Here is a 23,399-nt window from a genome sequence, read left to right on the forward strand (position 1 = left end):
TCAGTTTTCGTGACCCAAGTCATCAACTACATGAAATTTTCCACAGATTTAGATGAAATATAATTGAGAAGGAAGTCATAACTCGTCATTGCCGAAAGTTGCACATTCATTAATTATAAAATGAGATCGGGAAAGTAATCGCCATCTAGTGGCCAATGCCCATATTACACGATGGGCAGCCTATTTCCGTGTTGCAGTCCATTTCAACTATATATTATTATACCTATATATATTCCAGATAGCAATACAGGTATAATAATATAAAATATATGATAACATAATAATAATAATAATAATAATATAATAATATGATATATAGGTATAATAATATTATATATTATTATATCTATATATATTCCAGATAGTAATATAGGTATAATAATATAATAATTATTATACCTATATATGTTCCAGATAGATATTGTTACGACTCCCGAATGCAAGTACTTCAGAGCCACGTAACACAAGTCAAAAACCAGGTTCAGGTTCAAAAAACAGTTTTAATTATTCATTGGAACACAAAACTCAAACCTGATTTAAACAACCCAGTCAGGGATATGGATAAACCGACAAACAATTTAACAATGCTCCAGCCAGCCACGCCATGGGCCGTCGAACCGGAGATTCCAAAACCTGCCCAAAGAGATACAACCCTGAAACCAAAATACACGAAAACTCTAAGGTCAGCCCTTATCCGTCCCACTTCAATATATGTTAACAAGGAATGGTGAAAATACACAAAGTTCTATGCCATGTGGTCCGGCTTCCTCGGCCCCACACCAGCAGTCTGCTCATCAGTCAGAGTCTACGACGAAGAGAGGAGAATCCTGGGAAGCTCTCGTATTTATACTTCAGATGAGTCACCCGTCACCTGACGCAGCTGGGCCAATCGGGTACAGGAGCCTTTAACCCCTCGATTCCAGACTCACAGCCACGAGGCCTGTACTTGGGATAGAAACAGAGAAAGGTAAGTACATAGCATTCACCAGGAGGGGGAAGCGCCTAACACCCCCACCCAAAGATACTGAATAAGTTTCTGAAAATGAACTAAAAAAACACCACCAAATTTCAGCAACTATTCAGTAACACAGACATCACTGGCGCGACAATGCATAAGCCAATACATCATCCTTGCCACGGATATGCCAGTCAAATGAGACAACCGCAAGGGAAGCGTCTCCAAAGCCTCAGAGTTACTCAGCTTTCCCTGCGTTACTGCCACAGACAACCGTGCCTCCCCCACATCACCACCCGTGTCAGGGGGCAGCACCACTGCAGCCAAAACAGGCTTAGAAGGACATAGCTCCGACCCATCAACCTCCACAGGCTCCTGCTCATGGTCCTGTTTCATCATGTTAACATGACAGAGCTGAGTCTTACGCCTCCGATCAGGGGTACCAATAACGTAATCCCTCTCACCAACCTTCTTAACCTCCTGATAGGGACCGCTATACCGAGCCTGCAGACTGGAACCAGGAATAGGCAACAACACCAGGACCTTGTCACCTGGAGAAAAATTCCTACTAGAAGCCTTCCTGTCGAACCAGTCCTTCATCCTAGACTGAGCAGAGGCAAGATTACCCATTGCCAGTTCGCATGCCCTCCTCAGTCTAGAGCGAAAGGTACAGACGTGGTCTAAAATACTACGTTTTGTATCCTCCTGCAACCATTTCTCCTTCAGGACCCTCAACGGACCACGTACAGTATGCGCGAACACCAGGTCAGCAGGACTGAACCCTAAAGACTCCTGCACGACCTCACGCACCGCAAACATAACTAGATGAACCCCCTCATCCCAGTCTTTTTCAAACTCCAGGCAGTAAGTCCTCAACATAGATTTCAAAGTCTGGTGAAACCTCTCGAGAGCTCCCTGGCTCTCAGGATGATACGCACTGGAGTAACAATGCTTAATATCTAACAACTTCATTACCTGACCAAAAACCTTCGACATGAAGTTGGTACCTTGGTCACTCTGCACAACCTTGGGCAAACCGAACAACGAAAAAAACTTAGTGAGAGACTTAACAATTGCAGGGGCAGTAATTCTACGCAAAGGGACCACCTCCGGAAAGCGGGTAGTCGCACACATAATTGTTAATAAAAACTTGTTGCCCACCCTTGTCCGAGGTAGAGGGCCCACACAATCAACTAGAATCCGCTCAAACGGCTCACCGACCACAGGGATTGGATATAAAGGCGCAGGAACAATCGATTGGTTCGGCTTTCCTGCCACCTGGCAAATGTGACAACACCTGCAGTGCTGTTTCACGTCCTTTTTCAACCCTGGCCAAAACAAATTCCGTAAGATGCGGTCATACGTCTTATTGACCCCCAAATGTCCACCCAGAGGACCATCATGAGCCAAACAGAGTATCTCGTCCCTATACCGACGAGGCATCACAATCTGATCAACCACGCTCCAATCATCATGCCCAGATATATCCAAGGGAGACCACTTTCGCATCAGTAAGCCATCCCTTAGAAAATACCCCTTTGCTGTGGAATCCATATCCCCCTCAGGCACTGCGCAGTCACACAGATCAGATAAACCTGGATCACTCTTTTGCTCCTCAACCAGCCGGTCACGTGACAGTGACACCGGCACATTTCCAGACACTATCCCATCTTGAGATGGAGAAACACCCTTCACAACACAGGATCTATCATCCTGATCCCCACAAATGCTCTCACTCAGGTCCACCACATCCTCAAACTTCGCCTGGCTCTTAGCCATAGCCCTCGTGACAGCACAAGCTGCGAAGACCTTTGGATGCTGCATAGCCAATCTATCAGGACTCTGCACCATCGGAACAGCCGTCACCTCAGGAGTGACTAAAACTCTACCTCCTGCCAAGTCATTCCCCAAAATCACAGAAACTCCCCCAACGGGAAAACACGGCCGTAACCCAACAGTTACCCGGCCTGAAACCAACTCGGACTCGAGACGCACGGTATGCAAAGGCACTACCATGTCATCCATCCCGAATCCTACCACTGGGACACTTGACCCAACCGATGATTCCCCAGAAAACGGCAGTACACCATCCAATATAAAGGACTGAGTAGCACCAGTATCACGCAAGATGGATACTGGAACTCTATCACCCCCATCCTCTAGAGAAACAAAACCATTCATGATGAACGCAGAATAATCCCTACACTCATCAGACTCAGGCACCTCAGGTACGACAGGTGCCTTCTGTGCACCCACCAAAGCCACAGGCTTTGCATTTTTCTGCTTCAGAACGGGACACGACTTTAACATGTGCCCTCTCCTTCTACAATAGTAGCACACAGGACCTTCATTTGTCCTCACATTTCCGTCAACCCTATCAGCTCGGACCTCCCCCTGTATCAACGTGCTGCCACTTGCAGGCACAGAAACAGCTTTGACACTGCCACCGGCGACACCACCACGATCAACCGGCCGTGCACCAAAACTATTGGATCGCCCAACAAAATCAGATTTATGAGTCAATACATACTCATCTGCCAACACTGCAGCCTTAGACACCTCATTCACCTTCTGCTCATTAAGGTAAGTAGTAACCCTCTCAGGGAGACAGTTCTTAAAGTCTTCCATAATTATCAAGGCCCGCAGTAGCTCAAAATCCTTCACTCCTTGAGAAGCGCACCACCTGTCAAAAAGTGCCTCCTTCTCCCTAGCAAACTCCACATAAGTCTGACTATCAAACTTCCTAAAGTGCCGGAATTTCTGCCGGTACGCCTCTGGAACTAATTCATAAGCCCTTAATACTGTAGACTTCACACACTCATAGTCCAGACTGCTTTCAACAGATAAAGACGAGTACACCTCCCGTGCTTTACCCACAAGGACACACTGCAATAGCAAGGTCCACACGTCCCTAGGCCACTTCAAGGACAAAGCCACCCGTTCAAACACTGTGAAATACTTGTCCACATCCTCCTCACGAAACGGGGGAACCAGGCGGATGTTCTTGCTCATATCAAACTCCCGCTCCCTAGAAGAAACCCGGGAATTATCTATTTCTTTTTCCCGCAGCTGAAATTCAGCCCTTTTGGTTTCCTCCTCAAGCTCAAGCCGTTTCATTTCAAGAACATGCATGAGCTCTTTCTCTTTTAACAAAGAGGCAATTCTCTGTGACTCAAGCTCCATCTCCTTCAGTTTAATGATGGCCTCCATGTTCTGAACTGGCTGAACAGAAGGTGGGGGACTGTCTGCACCACCAGGCAAAACCCCAGCCTCCACCAACGCAGCCCACAACTCCGATTTAATGGAGTGTTTCTTTGAATGCTTGTCAATAGTCACGGCATAGTTCTCAGCCAGCAAAATCAAATGCTCCTTCGTACATCTATCAAACAACTCCCGACTAGGAGCCTCAACAAATTCTTTCACCTTAAATTCCATTTCTAATGTAGCCCCAAACCACCAGCTAAAACTTGGGCCTTAATGCTACCAAAAACAGGGAAGAAAAAATTCCCTCTCAACACACAGACTTCCTCAGTCCAGAAGCCTACCAAAAAAACCCCCTAAAAACGTCTAGGGTCCTCAAAACTTAGGACGAGCCCCCATTTTGTTACGACTCCCGAATGCAAGTACTTCAGAGCCACGTAACACAAGTCAAAAACCAGGTTCAGGTTCAAAAAACAGTTTTAATTATTCATTGGAACACAAAACTCAAACCTGATTTAAACAACCCAGTCAGGGATATGGATAAACCGACAAACAATTTAACAATGCTCCAGCCAGCCACGCCATGGGCCGTCGAACCGGAGATTCCAAAACCTGCCCAAAGAGATACAACCCTGAAACCAAAATACACGAAAACTCTAAGGTCAGCCCTTATCCGTCCCACTTCAATATATGTTAACAAGGAATGGTGAAAATACACAAAGTTCTATGCCATGTGGTCCGGCTTCCTCGGCCCCACACCAGCAGTCTGCTCATCAGTCAGAGTCTACGACGAAGAGAGGAGAATCCTGGGAAGCTCTCGTATTTATACTTCAGATGAGTCACCCGTCACCTGACGCAGCTGGGCCAATCGGGTACAGGAGCCTTTAACCCCTCGATTCCAGACTCACAGCCACGAGGCCTGTACTTGGGATAGAAACAGAGAAAGGTAAGTACATAGCATTCACCAGGAGGGGGAAGCGCCTAACAGATATATTCCTCCGATTTCCTGGAAACGGCAGCTACGGACGGCACTAAGGACGGCACTACGGACAGACTCTAGATCTTACCTTTCAGTTTGTGTTGATTTACAAAGTTTCACAACTTTGTGTTGCAGCATCTCAGCATGGACTTTGCTTTCAAGGCTTTCTTCCATTTCTATCCACTTAGCTGCACATATTTCAGACTTCTTAATGCTTTTCTCACTAAATTCAATTACCCTGCTGCAAGTTTCCACGACAAAGAACCTTCATCGGAATCTCCAGTAAAACAGGCATCAGTGAAACCCTCTCAGCTATGATGTGTGCTAGCCTGAAACAAAGCGCGTGATTGGCCAACTGGCAGACAACTCAATGTTAAACGTGCTTGGATTAGACTAAAAATTCCAGAATTTTTTACATTTATTCCTCTAATTTAATTAAAATGTGCAGGTCTTGTTCATGACGAGTTTCAGGGGCGATTTATATAATTGGTTTACACAATATGTGAAAATTTCATGTAGTTCTGTGACTTGGGTCCAAAGCTCCTCGGCCCACATGGGGAGTAAACTTGATCGGTCATATGGCCTAATTCTGCACCCATCACTTATGATCTTAACACTTATGATCTTATAAGGCAGACAAGACCAACAGACGCATAATAATGTATAGAATGCGCAAAACAGCTGCATTTGCTGGTTTGCATTGAGCGTTTGCTGCAGAAGCTGTCATCCATCCTTTTTCGCTGAGGATGCGAAATGACTCGCGGAATTACTCCAGTATTTTGTGTCTATCTTCCGCATTATTATATAGTTGTTTGCAAGGTATCACCAGCAATGGTCCTGGACCAGCCATACGGAAGCAATCGCCAAGGATGCACACAACACCTTTATTCCCTTAGGAGGCTCGGCAAGTTTGACGTGTACCCAACATCCCCCGCTACATGTGCACACATAGAAACCATTTTTATCAGCATGCATCACGCCTTGGTTTGGGAACAGCTCCATCGAACCTCGCAAGAAATTGCAGACAGTTATGGACATAGCCCAGGCCATCACGCAAACCAATCTACCTTACTTGGACTTCACCTGTACCACGCCGCCTTGCTGAGCCACCAGCATCACCACCGACAGCTTAAAGAGGAAGCCTACAGGAGCGGTGATGCAGACCTCTACAGGCAGGCAAAGTACAAGCTGAAAAGAGGAATCAGAGCTGCCAAGGAAAGGTACTCTGAGAAGTTGAGGAGCAAGTTCTCAGCTAGTGACTCTTCTTCAGTTTGGTAGGGCTTGCAAGAAATCACCAGCTACACGAGGAAAGCCCCCCCCCCCCCGCTCTTTGGACAATCGTCAGCTGACCAACGACCTGAATGAGTTATACTGCAGGTTTGACAAGCAGAAATATAAGCCTGGTACCCACTCCACCGCCCCCCCCCCCTAGGTCCCCTCGCCCCCGCCCATCCCCAACCAACACAGACCCCAGTCTACAAAGACTGGACCCTTCTACAAGCACTCCTCCCCATTCACCACTTCACACCTACTTAAGGAAAGACTCCAGTCTGAAAAGACTGGACCCTTTCCCACCCCAACCAACACTTCACACCCACCTGCAACCTGACCCCAGTCTGCAAAGACTGGACTTTTCTACACCCACTCCTCCCCAATCACCACTTCACACCAAATTAAAACAAGACTCCAGTTTGAAAAGACTGGACCCTTTCCCACCCACCCCTCTCCAATCACCACTTCACACCCAATTACCCATCCACTCCGTGCTGCACAACATCACTTCTTCATCATCAACAATAAAAATAGAGGAGGTGGAGAGGCTGTTCAGAAGGTAGAAAAGCCAGAAATCTCCAGGACCGGGTAATGTTTCACCCTCTACTCTCAAGCTCTGTGCTGAACAACTGGCACCGGTCTACACACACATTTTTAACCAGTCCCTGCAAACATATGTTGTCCCTAACTGCTTCAAAGTCTCCACTGTTGTCCCTTTACCAAAAAAGTCAAGGATTACTGGTCTTACTGACTACAGGCTTGTCGCACTGACCTCTGTAGTCATGACGAACCATAATGGACAATCTGCAGTTTTCATATTGGGCCTATAGATCTGTGGATAACGCAGTCAATCTGGGCCTGCACTTCATCCTCTAGCACCTAGACGGCCTTGGGACCTAAGCGAGGATTTTGTTTGTTGATTTTAGCTCTGCATTCAACACCATTGTGCCAGAGCTACTACACTCCAAACTTTCCGAGTTGACTGTGCCTGAACCTCTCTGTCGGTGGATCACCGGCTTCCTGACAGACAGGAGGCAGCATGTGAGGCTGGGAAAGCACATCTCGGACCCGCAAACCCTCAGCATAGGAGCACCGCAAGGCTGTGTATTCTCCCCTCTCCTCTAATCTCTCTACACCAATGACTGCACCTCCACCAACTCCTCTGTCGAGCTTCTCAAGTTTGCGGATGACACAACCCTCATTGGACTAATCTAGGATGGGGAAGAATCTGCCTATAGATGCAGGCAGGAAGTGACACAGCTGGCGGCCTGGTGCCATCGCAACAAACTGGAGCTCAATGCTCTTAAGACAGTGGAATTGATAGTAGACTTTAGGAGATCTCCGCCTCCCCTCACCCCACTTATCATCAACAACACCACCGTCCCATCTGTGGAGCCTTTAACTTCCTGGGAAGTCTTTTAGGTTCCATCGACACCACAGTCAAAAAGGCAGAACAGAGGATGTACTTCCTGTGGCAGCTGAGGAAGCACAATTTGCCACAGGCAATGGTGGTCCAACTCGTCATGCACTGAATGGTTTATCTTTATCCAGTATCTGTACATTGTGGACGGCTTGATTGTAATCATAGAGAGTCCTTTCATTGACCGGACAGCACACATCCAAAACCGTTTTCACTAAAGCTCAATAAATTAAACCAAGATGATGAAGAAAAAAAGATTAGTTAAAAAAACAGTGACCAGGGGGTGTAAATGTGAACGAAATACGTATGAGATTCCAGGTTGCGGTGATACGGGTGTTGATGAAGAAGAAATAGGAAGTATTATGGAGCAGGGCAAACTAACATTCTGTTTTATGAAATTTGACGAAGAACGTCAATGTATGTGTCAGGTGTGCAGAGCGGAGAGTTAACTTGACTTAGAGGGAGTACAGAGAAGGTTCACCAGCCTGATTTCTGGGATGTCAGGAATTTCATATGAAGAAAGACTGGATATACTCGGCTTGTACTCGCTAGAATTTAGAAGATTGAGGGGGGATCTTATAGAAACGTACAAAATTCTTAGGGGGTTGGACAGGCTAGATGCGGGAAGATTGCTCCCGATGTTGGGGAAGTCCAGAACAAGGGGTCACAGTTTAAGGATAAAGGGGAAATCCTTTAGGACCGAGATGAGAAAAACATTTTTCACACAGAGTGCTGAATCTCTGGAACTCTCTGCCACAGAAGGTAGTTGAGGCCAGTTCATTGGCTATATTTAAGAGGGAGTTAGATGTGGCCCTTGTGGCGAAAGGGATCAGGAGGTATGGAGAGAAGGCAGGTACAGGATACTGAGTTGGATGATCAGCCATGATCATATTGAATGGCGTTGCCGGCTCGAAGGGCCGAATGGCCTACTCCTGCACCTATTTTCTATGTTTCTATGTTAACACATCTTCGTGTCTCTGGAGAAATATTGTTGCGGAATTGACATGACACACACATTTAAGTCGGCCTAAGAACTGGCAAAGTTCAAAGCGTCAAATGTGGACTTGTTCTACGAGAAGTTTGGGAGCGCGGTTTGAAATTAAGAAGTTCAGTGTTAATAATCCCAGTGTTCACAGTGCCACGCGCAAATTTGCTCTGGGACAGAATCTTATAAGGCAGTTCAACGCCTGGCGTAGCCGATATACGTTTTGCAATAGTATAAACGTTTCAATTTTTCAATGAGCTCATGGCCACGAGAATCATGCTGGGACCACCTTCTTACTAGTCGGGTAAAATGGGGTAGATAAGACTTAAACAAATAGAGGTGTTGTAAGTAAGGAGAACATTGCGTTTTTTTACATGGGGCAAAATGGTGACAAGTGACAGGAATATCGTGAATATAAAGGTGATATTGCACCTGGTGTTAAAATAGACGGTGTACGGACGCTAATTGAGACATTGATTGATTTATTAATAAGTGCAGCGGACCGGACAGGGAACCCATCCAGAAGGCCCGGCTCGCCGGCCGGAGATGAAGGAGTGGGAGGAAGGGCCGTTAAGCAGACTGACTGCGGGAGGGAGTGCACTACCCTGACAGTGAAGAGGGCCGATGAAGAACCTGTAACGCTGGCAGGGCAGCCGACCTTCATGGTCAGGTCAAGAACCCTGCATTAACAACAACTGGGATATGAAAATGGCGTCAAATCTGGCGACTCTATATACTGTCTCAGTGTACCACCACGATACACTTCTACTGTATCTGAGATGTTTATCTAAGATGTATTTAAGTGCTTATGTATAGTGATACTTGTACTGAACTGTAAACAAAAATGAATTACTCTATACCATGGTAGATGTGAGAATAACGCACCATTGAACCATTCATAAAAACTCTACGTATTTCTTTGAAGATAGACGTAAAAAGCTGATCAGGCAGCATCTCTGGAGAAAAGTAGTAGGTGACCTTTGTGATCTGAAGCGTCTCGACCCGAAACGTCAGCTATTCCTTTTATCCAGAGATGCTGTCTGACCCGAATGAATTACTACAACTTTTTATGTCTATCTTCGGTTTAAACCGGGATCTGCAGTTACAATACACTACGTGTTTCTTTAATCTGCAACCGGGCAGTGTATTTCAATTGGGCTGCAGAAGATTATCTGAGAGTGTCGAAGAAAGAGAGGAGAACTCATTGAAAATAAATACTTATCGTGAGAGGGATGAACAAGAGAACCCTGGTTTTGGGGACTTAATATAATGCTGGATTTGGCTATGTAGGGGTGAGATAAAGTGGAATGTCTTCGTGAAGAAGTTTGTACATCATTGGAATCCTCTCTGTTGGGTGGCTTTGAATGTCCGGTCATTGGAAAAATTCATATCTGATCGTCTGATATTGATGGATAGTTGGACACTAGAGGAACAGATGGAAATGCCAAGACCAGGAAGATTCAATCTTTGCTGTTTCCACAGCGGGGATTGTGCTGGAACATGGCATGATAACGACAGCTTAAGCGTAATTGAAATACAAATCCCGTCATCGGTTAATGTCAATGTCTTCGGTGATAAAGGATGGAGGTGCGGTGCATAGTGTGGATAGAGTAAAGTGGAGGTGGGAACAAACCATCAGTTTTACAGAATCTTGCTGATTTGTTGGGAATTAATGGCGTTTCCGGTAAATGTCCAGGTATACACATATCTTGCCTTTATTTACAGCATGTAACGGTGAGCCTTGCGAACGAAAACATATTTAACAAATCCTTTAAACCATGAAGGTGTGGGGTTGCTAGGGACATTTTTATTTTATTTTTTACCAAAAGAACAACCTGAAACATCAAATCAATTTCTTACTTCAGGCCGCCTCGCCTGCCGAGAATTTTCGGCCAATTTTGGGGATTCTTATTGGAGTTGAGATCACGTTTGTCATGGTTGGTTTAGAACGCATTGTATAACTTGACGAGTGGCACAAACTCACTACTGTTCTCCGATTGTAATTCGAGATCGAGATTGAGGGAAAATAAATCAGCGTTTCTTGCTCAAATGTAGAAGACAACACAATCCATATTAAGTCGTCATGTTTGGGGTCAGAAATAAATCAAGCATAAGGTGCAATAGTAATTTAAAATATAAATGGTACCAGGATCTGGTAATGGGGGGTATAAAATAATTTTTTAATAAAAACACGGTTGGTATATCCTTTTTTGCGGAGTTTTGCGTTACAATAGAGCGATTGTTTTTCCTTTTTTTCTTTTTTTTTTTTTTATTTTCTTTCTAGGGTCTTGTTTCCTTTCTTTACTTCCTTCTCTAATTTCTTCCCTAAGGGGCTTTCTTCTCCCAACACTTTCCTGCACCTTCACGATTCTTGCTCACTTTACTTACTTATTTTATTTCTACCTTTTTTAAAGCTCGAAAAACGAAGTGGTACAACAAAATGTAATAAGATTTATGTGAAGTGTATTAATGTAATTTACTGTAATAAATTTTTTAAAAATAAAAATAAATAAATAAATAAATAAATCAAGGAGAATGAGCAATGCATTTGACAATAGTTTTAAAACTTTACTCAACGTCTGCAAAGAATACCTTGGGTACAATAGCAACATACATGCATTTAGTTAACGCAATTGAATCGACGATGCTTTATTCAACAACGATGTTCGTTCGAAAGAAGTACATTTAAAGCGAACAAGTTATAAAAATCAAGGTTTCAACTATAAATGGCATTTCTTTATGAAAATTCCGAAAGGCAAAGACTAACTTTGTCACATGGAAGAACCCAATGGTGAGTCAGCTCACGTTTCCAACATCAGGTACAGCTGGATCTCATGATATTTGTCTTAAGTGGGTTTGCCTGAGCCTGGTGTTTAACCACACATGAGTAAAGGTCGTGTAAGTTCCAGTCTGAGGCTGTCAGAGTCAGGTAACTGCTGAGACTGAACGTGTTGTCCTTATCCTGCTGGATCGGGCTGGTCTCAACGCCGCTATTTTTTGCACTGCCGTCGATGCTCCATTCAACGGCCACCGAGCCTGGGTTAAAGCCGTTCACCAAACACACCAGGGTGGCGGTGCCCTTTGAATTAACTTCATCGGCTGAAGGCGGCAGGACCGTCACGATCGGTGCCCGAGGATCTGTTTAATAAGAAGTCACATTTAATTGGAGAAATGCTGTCGTTGAGATATCATTATTTGCCGAAAATACATCTCATTAAAACACTCAAATAGATCCTGTCTAACCTCTGCATAAACACCGGGAAAGCTTATATGATAGATCATGGCTGCACTTTCAAATAAAACTGAATACATTACTATAACTTTTATAATGTTCATTTTGCTACACATCTCAGGCTTTACATTTATATAAATATATCAGCAGATATAAACGATTCCCGGTCGCGAAATTTATAATAACAGATTTCAACATTTAATTGTCGGCACCCATTGAGATGGAGGGTGACGTTATTTAAGTTATGCAAAAATATATGGAATCTAGTCTTCGAAAGCCACGGTTGCCGATTGGTAGATGTCGTTCACAAGCAAGGATGACATTGTAGTTCGAATGTTCATTTAAATTTGAAATACACGGCTGCGGCCACGAAAAGCTGCTCTACGTATTAAACAAAATTTCTGAAGGAAATGTGCGAAACTTTCTCTTCGCATTTCGCATTTTGATATCCTTGTTAAACCCGTCAACCGGAATTTTGACCGTGTTGAATATTAACTTTGCTGACCCCCGTTACCCAAGCAATTTCCTTTCCTATCTGGACAATCACTGCGAATATTTCTGCAAGTTATTGAACGAACCCTATTCCATGCAACTTCAGTTCTACATCAACCCTCATCTAATTGACGATTTCAAAATCGGAGAGAAATTACACCATTCGAATTGGGCAGTACGCGTCATTATTAGACGGGGGAAAATTGGAAAATGGAAGATTTGCATCATATTTTCGAGTGCATTAAATTCATGGCGCGGCGCTAAGTAATTCTGTGAATTGTAAAAATATATATTGTTTGGAATCGCAGCTGCGAGATTTCTAATCTAATATTGACGCTGTAAGGGTTAGTCTTGCTCCGGTCATGGTTGTTTTGAAATGCTTTGAAGGCGGAATGTGGCTCTGATCAGTGAAAACGATTATATACATTATTTTAGTCGCTTATATACATTATTTTCAAACAATATCTGCATTAAAATAAAAAGAAAACAGCGCGCTGTCCGAAGAATATATTTTACTTACCGCCAATACCCAGCCTCGTTCCTTTACCGAAATGTATACCACTATCCCATTTGGCACAGTAATAGTCAGCAGCATCCACCGAGTGAACGCTAGATATTGCGAATATTACAGAGCTGCCTGATACCGAGATGGAAAAACGGTCTGGAATGTCCGTGCCTTTATAAATGGTGCCGGAATAATACCAGAATAGATACTTGGGAGTTTTGCCATGAATCTGTTGGTACCACGAGACACGATCAGCGCCTGTACTGGAACCCGATATTGTGCAGGATATTTGTATATTCTGTCCCGTAGAGGTGGACATCGAAGGCGGCTGAGTTACTGTAACTGCCGCGCTTAAGTCTGAGAAAGGAGAAATATCAGGAAAAAAAAGAAAATTGTTCAGTTTGTTGAAGTGTGGAGATAATCCCAAATTAATGGTGAACAGAAATAAGTATAATATCCAGGAAAATAAAATACTCACAAACTGCGCAAAACACCAACGCACCGACCACACGGATCCAATAAGACATGTTCATTAACCGACTGAGCTCCGATGGGGCGGCAGTTTCCAGGACAAGTGGCGTGTAATCTTGCTCTCTGGCTCTCTTTATAAATGGAATGACGAGATATCACCGTGTGTTTAATTATCCAAACCAATCAAACCGGTATGCTCGTCGAAGCCAATCAGAAATTGCCAGATTCTTCCTCAAAATATTCACCACTGTGAAACACACAGGTCTTATTTTAATGACTTGTATTTCTAAAAAGCTTCATACATCCAGCAGAATGAAAAGGATTGTCACAGTTGTCCCTTCTTTATAAACAAACAATCTATAATGTTCTGTATGAACCCCCGCATATATACACTAAACAGATTGCGAGTTTTAAATATTATATTCGGTAACTGTTTAATCAACAATGAAAACGGAATTGAAATATTTTATCTAAACTGACCAACTGAATCCGTATCACTGATTTCCTTCGCTCCCTCACCCGCTGAGTTTCTCCAGCATTTTGTCTACTTCCGTATCGCTGAACATAACATGACCACAGTCACAGCATCAGCACTGTTTTATTAAAAAACACATTAAATCTATATTTAGATATCTTTGTAATTTTACAAATGATAAACCCCGCAGGCTTCCCTTATACTTGTGTATCAGATCATTTAGAAAGGTCCTGAGGGGACAGAACATCACTACAGATGTCCATAAAGTTGCAGTTTTGGAGGCAACTTAGACTACCCGATGCGTGTCGTGCTTGGTAAAGCGGTCTGTAATACTCTCCTATTGTAATGCGCAGTAATTCGCAAAACTTGCCTCGACTCAAAGTGGAAAGGTTGCCTGTACCAAATTAATGCATGTATGAGTGAAGTAAAATGGGTCATATTGGCTCTCACCGACCACCTCCAGAGTTCTTTCGACTGAATAGTGCGACAGGCCGGCAGGAATTCTACATATAGCACATCCATATTCAATTAAAGTTGAATATAACACGTGCACTCCAGCTATCTGGCAAAACTGACAAGGGAGAACCGCGAAGAGCGGTTTTCGGGAAATAGCGGGTGAGAAACATGATTATCATGAATAATTGTCCTTAAATTGTCATGAAACTAGATTAGTTTAGCAGTGAACACGACTGGTCAGCGATCCATTAACTTAACCGTTCATCCTTTCACCACTACGTTTTCCCCATGACCTGCCTGGGATTTCCCAGGAAGCTCCGGTTTCCTCCCACACTACAAAGACAGATTGGCAGGTTCATTGGCTTGGTAAAATTATATATTGTCCCTAAAGTGTGTAGGATAATGTTATTGTGCGGGGACTATTGATCAGTGGGTAGAAGGGCCTGTTTAGGAGCGGTATCTCCAAATTAAACTAAAGTGACTTCAATGTGTACCATCTACAAAATGAGCTGTAATTGCGCGCATAAGCCTCTCTGAACGTCGGCATGTCACCACGACTAGCAAGTTTACCTAATGTTTATTTACACTGGTCCCTGCTCGCACGTCCTCATCCTTCTCTCACTGCTGCATATTGTCAAGTTGCAACGTGGAATACCGTGAGAAAATAAACACGCGAAAGATTGCACTGGCTCATGGCTGCTCATTATTACCTCCCTAAACGCCGATCCGCAGATGCTACATTATCCCCCATAGAGTCAAAGAGAGTCATAGAGTCGTAGAGTGTGGAAACAAGCCCCTCGGCCCATCTTTCCCACATCGGCCAACATGTCCTATCTACAGTAGTCCAACCTGCCCGTATTGAGTCCATATCCCTCAAAATCTGACATTTCCATGTACCGGTCTAAGTGTCTTTTAAACGTTGGGATAGTCCCTGGCACAACTACCTCCTCTGGCTGCTTGTTCCATACACCCACCACCCTCTGTGGGAAAACGTTACCCCTCGGATTCCTATTAAACCTTTGCCCTGTCACCATAAACCTGGTCCTCGATTCACTCTGGACAAGGGACTGTGCATCTACCCGATCTATTCCTCTCACGACCCAATACACCTCTATACGATTTCCCCTCATCTTCTTGCGCTCCAATGAATAGAGTCCCAGCCTATTCAACCCATCCCCATACCTCAGACCCGCTAGTCACGGCAACATCCTCATAAATCTTCTCTGTCCTCTTTCCAGCTTGTCGAAATATTTCCTATAATATAGTGCCCAGACTGAACACAATAATCTAAATGTGACGTCACCAACTGCTGATACATCTGCAACAGGACCTCCCACCATCTAGACGCATTACTCTGGCTGATGAAGGCCAATGTGCCAAAAGCCTTTTTGACCACCCGATCTACCTCGACTGCGTAGGTCCTGCCTATTTTAGAATTCCCAAAATGCAACACTTCACATTTCTCTGCATTATATTCCATCAACCATTCCTAAGCCTACCTGGCCAATTGATCCAGTTCCTGCTCCACTTTTTCACAACCATCTCCACTATCTCAAAACCTCCCACGTTTGAATCATCTGCAAACTTGCTAATCTTCCCGAGTATGATCTCATTCAAATCATTGATATGGTTGACAAACATTAACGGGCCCAGCACCGAACCCTGAGGCACACCCCGTGTTACTCCAGCACTTTGTGTTTTATCATGATTCCAGCATCCGCAGTTCCTTGTGTCTCTGTGTTCCCACTTTTGGATGGGCAATAAATACTGCGTTCCCAGAGACGCGATCATCCTACAAATGAATAACGTTGAAGAATTAGATGTGGCCAAGTGAGATAGATACATAGAACATAGGTGCAGGAGGAGGCCATTTGGCCCTTTGAGCCTGCACCGCTATTCATTGTGATCATGGCTGATCATCCACAATCAGTAACCCTTGCCTGCCTTCTCCCCATATCCCTTGATTCCGCTAGCACCGAGACATCTATCTAACTCTTTTAAATTCATCCAGTGAATGGGACTTTACTGCCTTCTGTTCTAGAGTATTTCACAAATTCACAACTCTCTAGGTGAAAGTTTTTTTTCCTCTCAGTTTTAAATGGCCTCCCTTTTATTCTTAGACTGCGGCCCCTCGTTCTGGATTTTATATGTTTCTATAAGATCCCCTCATTCTAAATTCCAGTGAACACAAGCCCAATCTTTCCTCATATGACAGTCCCGCCATGCCAGGGATTAATCTCTTGAACCTACGCTGCACTGCCTCAATAGCAAGGATGTCCTTCCTCAAATTAGGAGACCAAAACTGCACACAATACTCCAGATGTGGTCTAAACAGGGCCCTGTACAACTGCAGGAGGACCTCTTTACTCTACTCAAATCCTCTCATTATGAAGGCCAACATGCCATTAGCTTTCTTCATTGCCGGCTGCAGAAGGAAACCCGGGTCTCACTGCACTTCCATTTCCCCAAGTGGATCAATTCACAGTTATCTACATTATATTGCATCTGCCTTGCATCTGGCCACTCACTCAACCTGCCCAAGTCACCCTGCAACCTCCTAGCATCCTCTTCGCAGTTCACGATGCCACCCAACTTTGTGTCGTCTGCAAATTTGCTAGTGTTACTTTTAATCCCATCATCTAAATCATTAATATATATTGTAAATAGTTGCGGCCCCAGCACCGAGCGTCGCGGCACTCCACTCGCCACTGCCGGCCATTCTGACAGGGACCCGTTTATTCCTACTCTTTGTTTCCTGTTTCCCAACCAATTCACTATCCATGTCAATACCATGTCAAAGATCGAGCAGAGGGCATTGATGAAGGATTGTTTAAAGTTTAACAGTCAAGAAAGTGGGACATGGTGACTAATAAAATAGCGTTGGCCCCGCTGCAATTCCAGATGTCTAATGGGATATCTCAATTTCAATCTTACAGACATCCGAGACTAGCTCGGCCCTTGATTTAATAACTAGTTTACCGTTACTTGAGTACAAAGAAGAAAAACTAGTCTTAAAACTGAGTTTACTTTTGTTTCCAGATCAGATTTATTGATTGTATAAATGAATGTTTCGATCCAGCTCGCAGAACTCACCTTCATGAGAGAGAGAGAAAGATGCACATTAGATCATGATCCCGAAAGGTGCCAGGACTTTCCAGTTCTCCGGACCAGCTATAGGAAACAGGAACCTGGAAGAGGAGAAATTCATGTGACTTCTTATTATTAACCGCCGTTTCTATCAGTTCAGGCTTAACGAGCAGAAGGGATTGAGATTTCCTGCTTTATGAATATTTTCTCGTATTTTCTATAATAAAGATCGTGTTGGAACCAAAATAATCTATCTCCATTCCATCTTCAGATTCCTGGGCACACAAATACGGAAGATCTCTACTGGACTAGAAAACACCACCACAGCAGTCAAGAAGGCCCAGCAGCGACTCTACTTTCTGAGGATCCTCAGGAAAAACAACCTAGAGGAGAAGCTGCTGGTGTCCTTCTACCGCTGCTCCATCGAGAGTGTGCTGGCGTACTGTATAACCACATGGTATGCCAGCTGCTCTGCAGGGGACAGGAGAGCCCTTCAAAGGGTCATCAACACCGCACAAAAAATCACTGGCTGCCCACTGCCCTCCCTGAAGGACATCTTCAGCTCTCGCTGCCTTGGCAGGGCAGCCAACATTCTGAAGGACCCTTCCCACCCTGGACACAACCTGTTCCACCTGCTGCCCTCTGGCAGACGGTACAGGTCTATCAAAACTCGCACAAACAGACTCAGAGACAGCTTCTACCCCATAGCCATACGTGAACTTAACAATGCAAAATAAGAAATAACACTCACATTCAACTGAATGGTTCTACCTCAGCTGCTATTGTTATTTATCTGTAATTGTTTTAAATATGTATATATTTTTACCTTTTCTTATATATTTAAAATTACTCTTGTGAATCGCACCGTGGGATTGACTTTTAAATTTCGTTGTACCATATGCAATGACAATAAAGAGATTCATTCATTCAAAGCCAACACATATTGCTTCAGATATGGGGTCTAAAACTGCGCATAATAATCCAAATCCAGTCTGAGCAGTTCCATATAAAGCCTCAGCATGACATCAATGTTTTGTATTTTAGCCCTCTCGAAATACATCCTAGAATTGCATTCACATTCCTTCCTACCGATTCGACTTGCAAATTAACTTTTTGGTAATCCTACAACAGCACTCCCAAGTCCCTTTGCATCTCCGATTTGTGAATTATTTCCCCATTTAGAAAATAGTCTATGCCTTTATTCCTGCTACCCAATTGCATGACTCCGCACTTTGCTGTACGGTATTCCATCTCCCGCTAATTAACTCACTCCCCCAACATATCCAAGTCTTTCTGCAGAGCCCAGGTACTGCAGCTGCTGGTTTGCATTGGGCGCTTGGTGCAGAAGCTGCCACCTATCCTGTGTGTCCAGAGATTCTGCCTGCCCGTTGATTTATTTCAGCATTTTGTGTTTATCTTCCGCATAATAATGTAGTTGTCTACAATGTAACTTCTGGAGGAATTTTGGAGGATAATAACTGTTCCTGTCGCGACTGTGGGCCTTGGGAACAAGTGCGGAACTGCTGGATACGGATGCGACACGTGTGATGGTCTCATTTATGATAACAGGGTGGAACTCTAGTTCCCTAAAGAATTAGGACATCTCCGATGTACTAGTCTCGATCATCTCATCGTGGGAGAAAAAGCTGCGGCGACAGAGGAATTGGTAGTAGGGGATTGAGTATTTGGAAGTGGCAGGGGAGGAAGACGTGTAGGCCAGAACAGGAACACCTAACATTTTAACTCATTCCCATTTCCACACTGAGCTGACTGTCATGGACAGCTCAAAATGAGCCCACGCACAAATTGGAATAATTCAGAGTATCCACCGCTGATTGAGAGATATTCTGATAATTAAATCGCAAAGCATAATGTTTCAGAAGTAGTTTTCCAACGTTTACTAAACTGGTCCTTTTTATAACCAGATCCTACGGTCGGTTCTGCCGCCTTCGCCGAACGAATGGACCCGCTCCCCTGGTGTGTTCGGTGATACGCGGGGTGTAGAAATTGAGTGGACTGCAGACAAAACTGCGAGAAGGAATGGCGTTGAGACCAACCGGGTCCAGCAGGAGACGGGCAACCCTATGCCAGCCTCAGACTGGAAACTACACAAGCTGTGTGGTTGAATACGAGACTAAAGGCAAATCCCATTAAGTAAAAAACCCCGATCCATTTTATTTGATGGTGAAAACCTGGCGAGCTGAGCTGGGAAACTTGGATCATTCATTTCTTCCAGGTGACAACATATCGAAATGTTACACAAAGTGGTGGGGAGCCCTCGGGAGAACATGGATAGGTGACGTTTAGAAACGGGACTTATCTTCTGACTGATTGTGGTGGAGGTGGAGGACAAAGCTGGAAGAGAGGTGGGGTATGACTAAGCCTAATAAGTAGTTGGATACAGTGGGCAGATAAGAAAATACAATAAGTGTGATCTAAGGATAGCAGTTCGAATCGTGAAGACAGAAGAAGGAATATAAGGGGAAGGGGAGGGAGAGTGGGGGATAAATATGTGTACAGGTGGGGCACAGGCAGGGGAGGGGAAGGAAGAAAGAAAAATCGAAAACAATAAATAAATAAATAAATAGATAAATAAGGACATAAACGAATACACGAGTAGATAAATGAATAGAAAAATAAAAAAATATATAAAATAGTTGGGAAAATAGGCGAATATGTAAATAAATAAACGGAACGGTGGACAGATACATAAATAAACAACCAAAAACGTAGCAGTTTTAATTTTCATCAAATATTATGTATTGGAAACTCTGTTATTGTAAACTCTGTTATTCTAAACGCTGTATAGCCAAAGAATGTGCTGGTTCAAGTTTAAGTGACCTTAGTGCTGCATGTTCAACAACATTGAATAAAGGCAAATAAGTGATTCGTGCTTCCTCGTTTTTTTTTGTTTTTATTCCATGAGTCAATGTAATCAATGAACTGATATCGGATGCAATGTTTTTTTCCTTTTCATTTTATTATGATGCAAAGTTCTTGAACAGGAATTTAACTGGTGTTGATTCCCCACGCCTTTTTAATATTGGCACTAATTTCCTCCCAATTTTTTTTACCATGAATCGGGATCGTGCAACAGTCTGGATCTCCAATTGGTTGTCGGGTCCACAGTGCGGCTTTTGTGGTCGAGCGAATGCAGCGATGGTAATTGGCGATGTCATTGCCCAAGGGCGATTTGATAGCAGCCCTTCCAACACGCCCTGCGTCACCCAGGGGAAGCACCGAGCGTAACACGCACTGGACAATAGGTCAGGATGAAAAAAATCCGAATCTCGATTACCCATCCCCGAACACCTGCATAAAATAATGAGTTTGACACTAAAAGCTGAAGCAACTCAGCGGGTCAAACAACACATCTTGAGAAAGGGATAGAGCTATAGAGTCATGCAGTCAAACAGTATGGAAACAGAAGGTACACAAAAATGCTGGAGAAACTCAGCGGGTGCAGCAGCATCTATGGAGCGAAGGAGATAGGCAACGTTTCGAACCTTCGATGCTCCAGCATCTGCAGTTCCTTCTTAAACGGTATGGAAACAGGCCCGATGGCCCAATTTCCCCACACCGGGCTACACCAGCCCCACCTGCCCACATTTGGCCCATATCCCTACAAACATGTCCTTTCCATGTACCGGTCTAACTGTTTCTTATATGTTGGGATAGTGCGTGCCTCAACTTCCTCCTCTGGTAGCTTGTTCCATACACCCAACATTCTTTGCGTGAAAAGTAACCCCTCAGACTCCTATTAAATATGTTTCCCTTAACCGTAAACCTACGTCCCCTGGTTATCGATTCACCTACACTGGGCTTGAGACTCTGTGCATGTACCCGATCTATTTCACTCATGATTTTATACACCTGGTCTGTAATTCCCCGTTTTCTCTCTCACTCCTTTCTTGAAAAGTGGGATAACATTAGCTATCCTCAAATCCACAGGAACTGATCCTCAATCTATTGAACATTGGAAAAGGACATCCTTGTGATTGACGCAATGCAGCGTAGGTTCACGAGATTGATCCCTGGGATGGCGGGACTGTCCTATGAGGAAAGATTGAAAAGACTAGGCTTGTATTCGCAGGAGTTTAGAAGGATGAGGGGTTCTTATAGAAACATATATAATTATAAAAGGACTGTACAAGCTAGATGCAGGAAAAATGTTCCCAATGCTGGGCGAGTGCAGAACCAGGGGCCACAGTCTTGGAGGCCATTTAAGACTGAGGTGAGAAAACACTTTTTCACCCAGAGAGTTGTGAATTTGTGCCTCTCTGCCACAGAGGGCAGTGGAGGCCAAATCACTGGGTGGATTTAAGAGAGAGTTAGATAGAGCTCTAGAGGCTAGTGGAATCAAGGGATATGGGGAGAAGGCAGGCACTGGTTATTGATTGGGGACGATCAGCCATTATCAGAATGAATGGCGGTGCTGGCTCGACGGGCCGAATGGCCTCCTTCTGCACCTATGTTCATATGTTTCTATGTTTCTATGAAAATATTCCGAACAAATGAGACCCGATATCGATGACGGGGGAACGGTGGAGTTCACAATGGACAATCAGGACACTAGGGGAACGGAAGGAAAAGGCAAGGCCGGGAAGACTCAAATGTCTGCTGTTGGACCCTTCATAAAAATTACAAGTCGCAGAAGTAATTGGGAAGAAATTGGACATAATAATGGCAGCTCGAGTGTAATCGGAATTGGTTCCTTTGAACAGGGAAGGTATAATGGTGATTTGAATGAGGGGCATAGTCAAGGTGTTTTAATTGACCAATTTGTTCCGAGTGAAAGAATGCTCAGAATTTACAAGTTACAGATTTAGAGGAATTTCCAAAATAACTAACCATCAGGTGAACAATTACAAATATGTGACGCTTTATTCGAATCAGAAAAAAATGCCTACAATCCGGATCATTTAGAAAAGATAAGACACATAAAGCTGGATTAATTTAGCGGGTCAGACAGCATCTCTGGAGAAAATTATAGGTGACATTTCGGATCGAGACCCTTCTTCAAACTGTCTGAAGAAGGGTCTCGCCCCAAAACGTCACCGATTCCTTTTCTCCAGAGATGCTTTCTGACCCGCTGAGTTACTCCAGCTTTTTGTGTCTATCTTTGGTATAAACCAGCATCTGCAGATCCTTCCCATTCATTAAGACTTAAGCCCAGGTTGCTCATGTAACGTGAAAATAATTGGGAATAAGGCTTGGAATAAGTGAAAAGCGATTTGTGACAGAGGTCAGGGGTTTGTCCGTGACTGATTGTCCTCTGACTATAGCATATAGATCCCTCATTGTTCGCTATTAACCCCGCCCCCGTCCTATTCTCAACCTCTCTCTCTCTCTCTCTCTCTCTCTCTCTCTCTCTCTCTCTCTCTCTCTCTCTCTCTCTCTCTCTCTCTCTCTCTCTCTCTCTCTCGCTCTCTCTCTCTCTCTCTCTCTCTCTCTCTCTCTCTCTCTCTCTCTCTCTCTCTCTCTCTCTCTCTCTCTTTCGTTCTGCACGTGGTCTATATGAAGCTGCCGTGCACTCATCGCATATTTCTGTAGATATTATCCTGCCTTATTGAGAGTGTTGTTGCCCAGTTCCAGTGTAATACCACCGTGAGACACGTGCACGCCACATACAAACTCAGTGGCTGTTCTGCTAACGCCAATAATCACCCTGTTTCTTTAAAGCTGACAATCAGAAGAAATAAAGAAGAAATAAGGTGTAATGTTTGTAAATATTTAAAGACAAACCACGTCACCGATTAGTGTGAAAGCACGGCCTTCTGTGATGAAGGATGGATGTGCCATGCTTGGTGCGTGGGGTGTAAAGGGGAAGCGCGAACAACCCATCAGTTTACAGAAACTTGCTGATATG

General features: G+C 44.0%; 1 protein-coding gene and 1 long non-coding RNA gene across 2 annotated transcripts; one reads left to right on the forward strand and one right to left on the reverse strand.

Moving 5' to 3' along the window:
* Positions 1–7,861: 7,861 nt before the first annotated feature.
* Positions 7,862–23,308, forward strand: LOC116987476. The gene is made up of 3 exons (XR_004415719.1): positions 7,862–7,927; positions 9,780–9,781; positions 23,299–23,308. It is a non-coding gene; the product is annotated as an uncharacterized LOC116987476 (long non-coding RNA).
* On the reverse strand, positions 11,356–13,650 carry LOC116987474 (immunoglobulin lambda-1 light chain-like). The gene is made up of 3 exons (XM_033043537.1): positions 13,520–13,650; positions 13,057–13,398; positions 11,356–11,950 (listed from the first exon to the last, which is right to left on the reverse strand). The coding sequence occupies exons 1-3, from the start codon at positions 13,572–13,574 to the stop codon at positions 11,628–11,630; spliced, it is 720 nt and encodes a 239-aa protein (XP_032899428.1). The 5' UTR covers positions 13,575–13,650; the 3' UTR covers positions 11,356–11,627.
* Positions 23,309–23,399: the final 91 nt, after the last annotated feature.

The sequence above is a fragment of the Amblyraja radiata genome, chromosome 25 (genome assembly GCF_010909765.2).
Source record: "Amblyraja radiata isolate CabotCenter1 chromosome 25, sAmbRad1.1.pri, whole genome shotgun sequence".
NCBI lineage: Eukaryota > Metazoa > Chordata > Chondrichthyes > Rajiformes > Rajidae > Amblyraja > Amblyraja radiata.

Coding starts and splice junctions, on each gene's coding strand:
- LOC116987474 (XM_033043537.1), bottom strand. CDS start 13,574: ATGAACATGTCTTATTGGATCCGTGTGGTCGGTGCGTTGGTGTTTTGC. Junction 13,399..13,519: donor GTTGGTGTTTTGCGCAGTTT/GTGAGTATTTTA, acceptor CTCCTTTCTCAG/ACTTAAGCGCGGCAGTTACA. Junction 11,951..13,056: donor AACGAGGCTGGGTATTGGCG/GTAAGTAAAATA, acceptor CTTATTAAACAG/ATCCTCGGGCACCGATCGTG.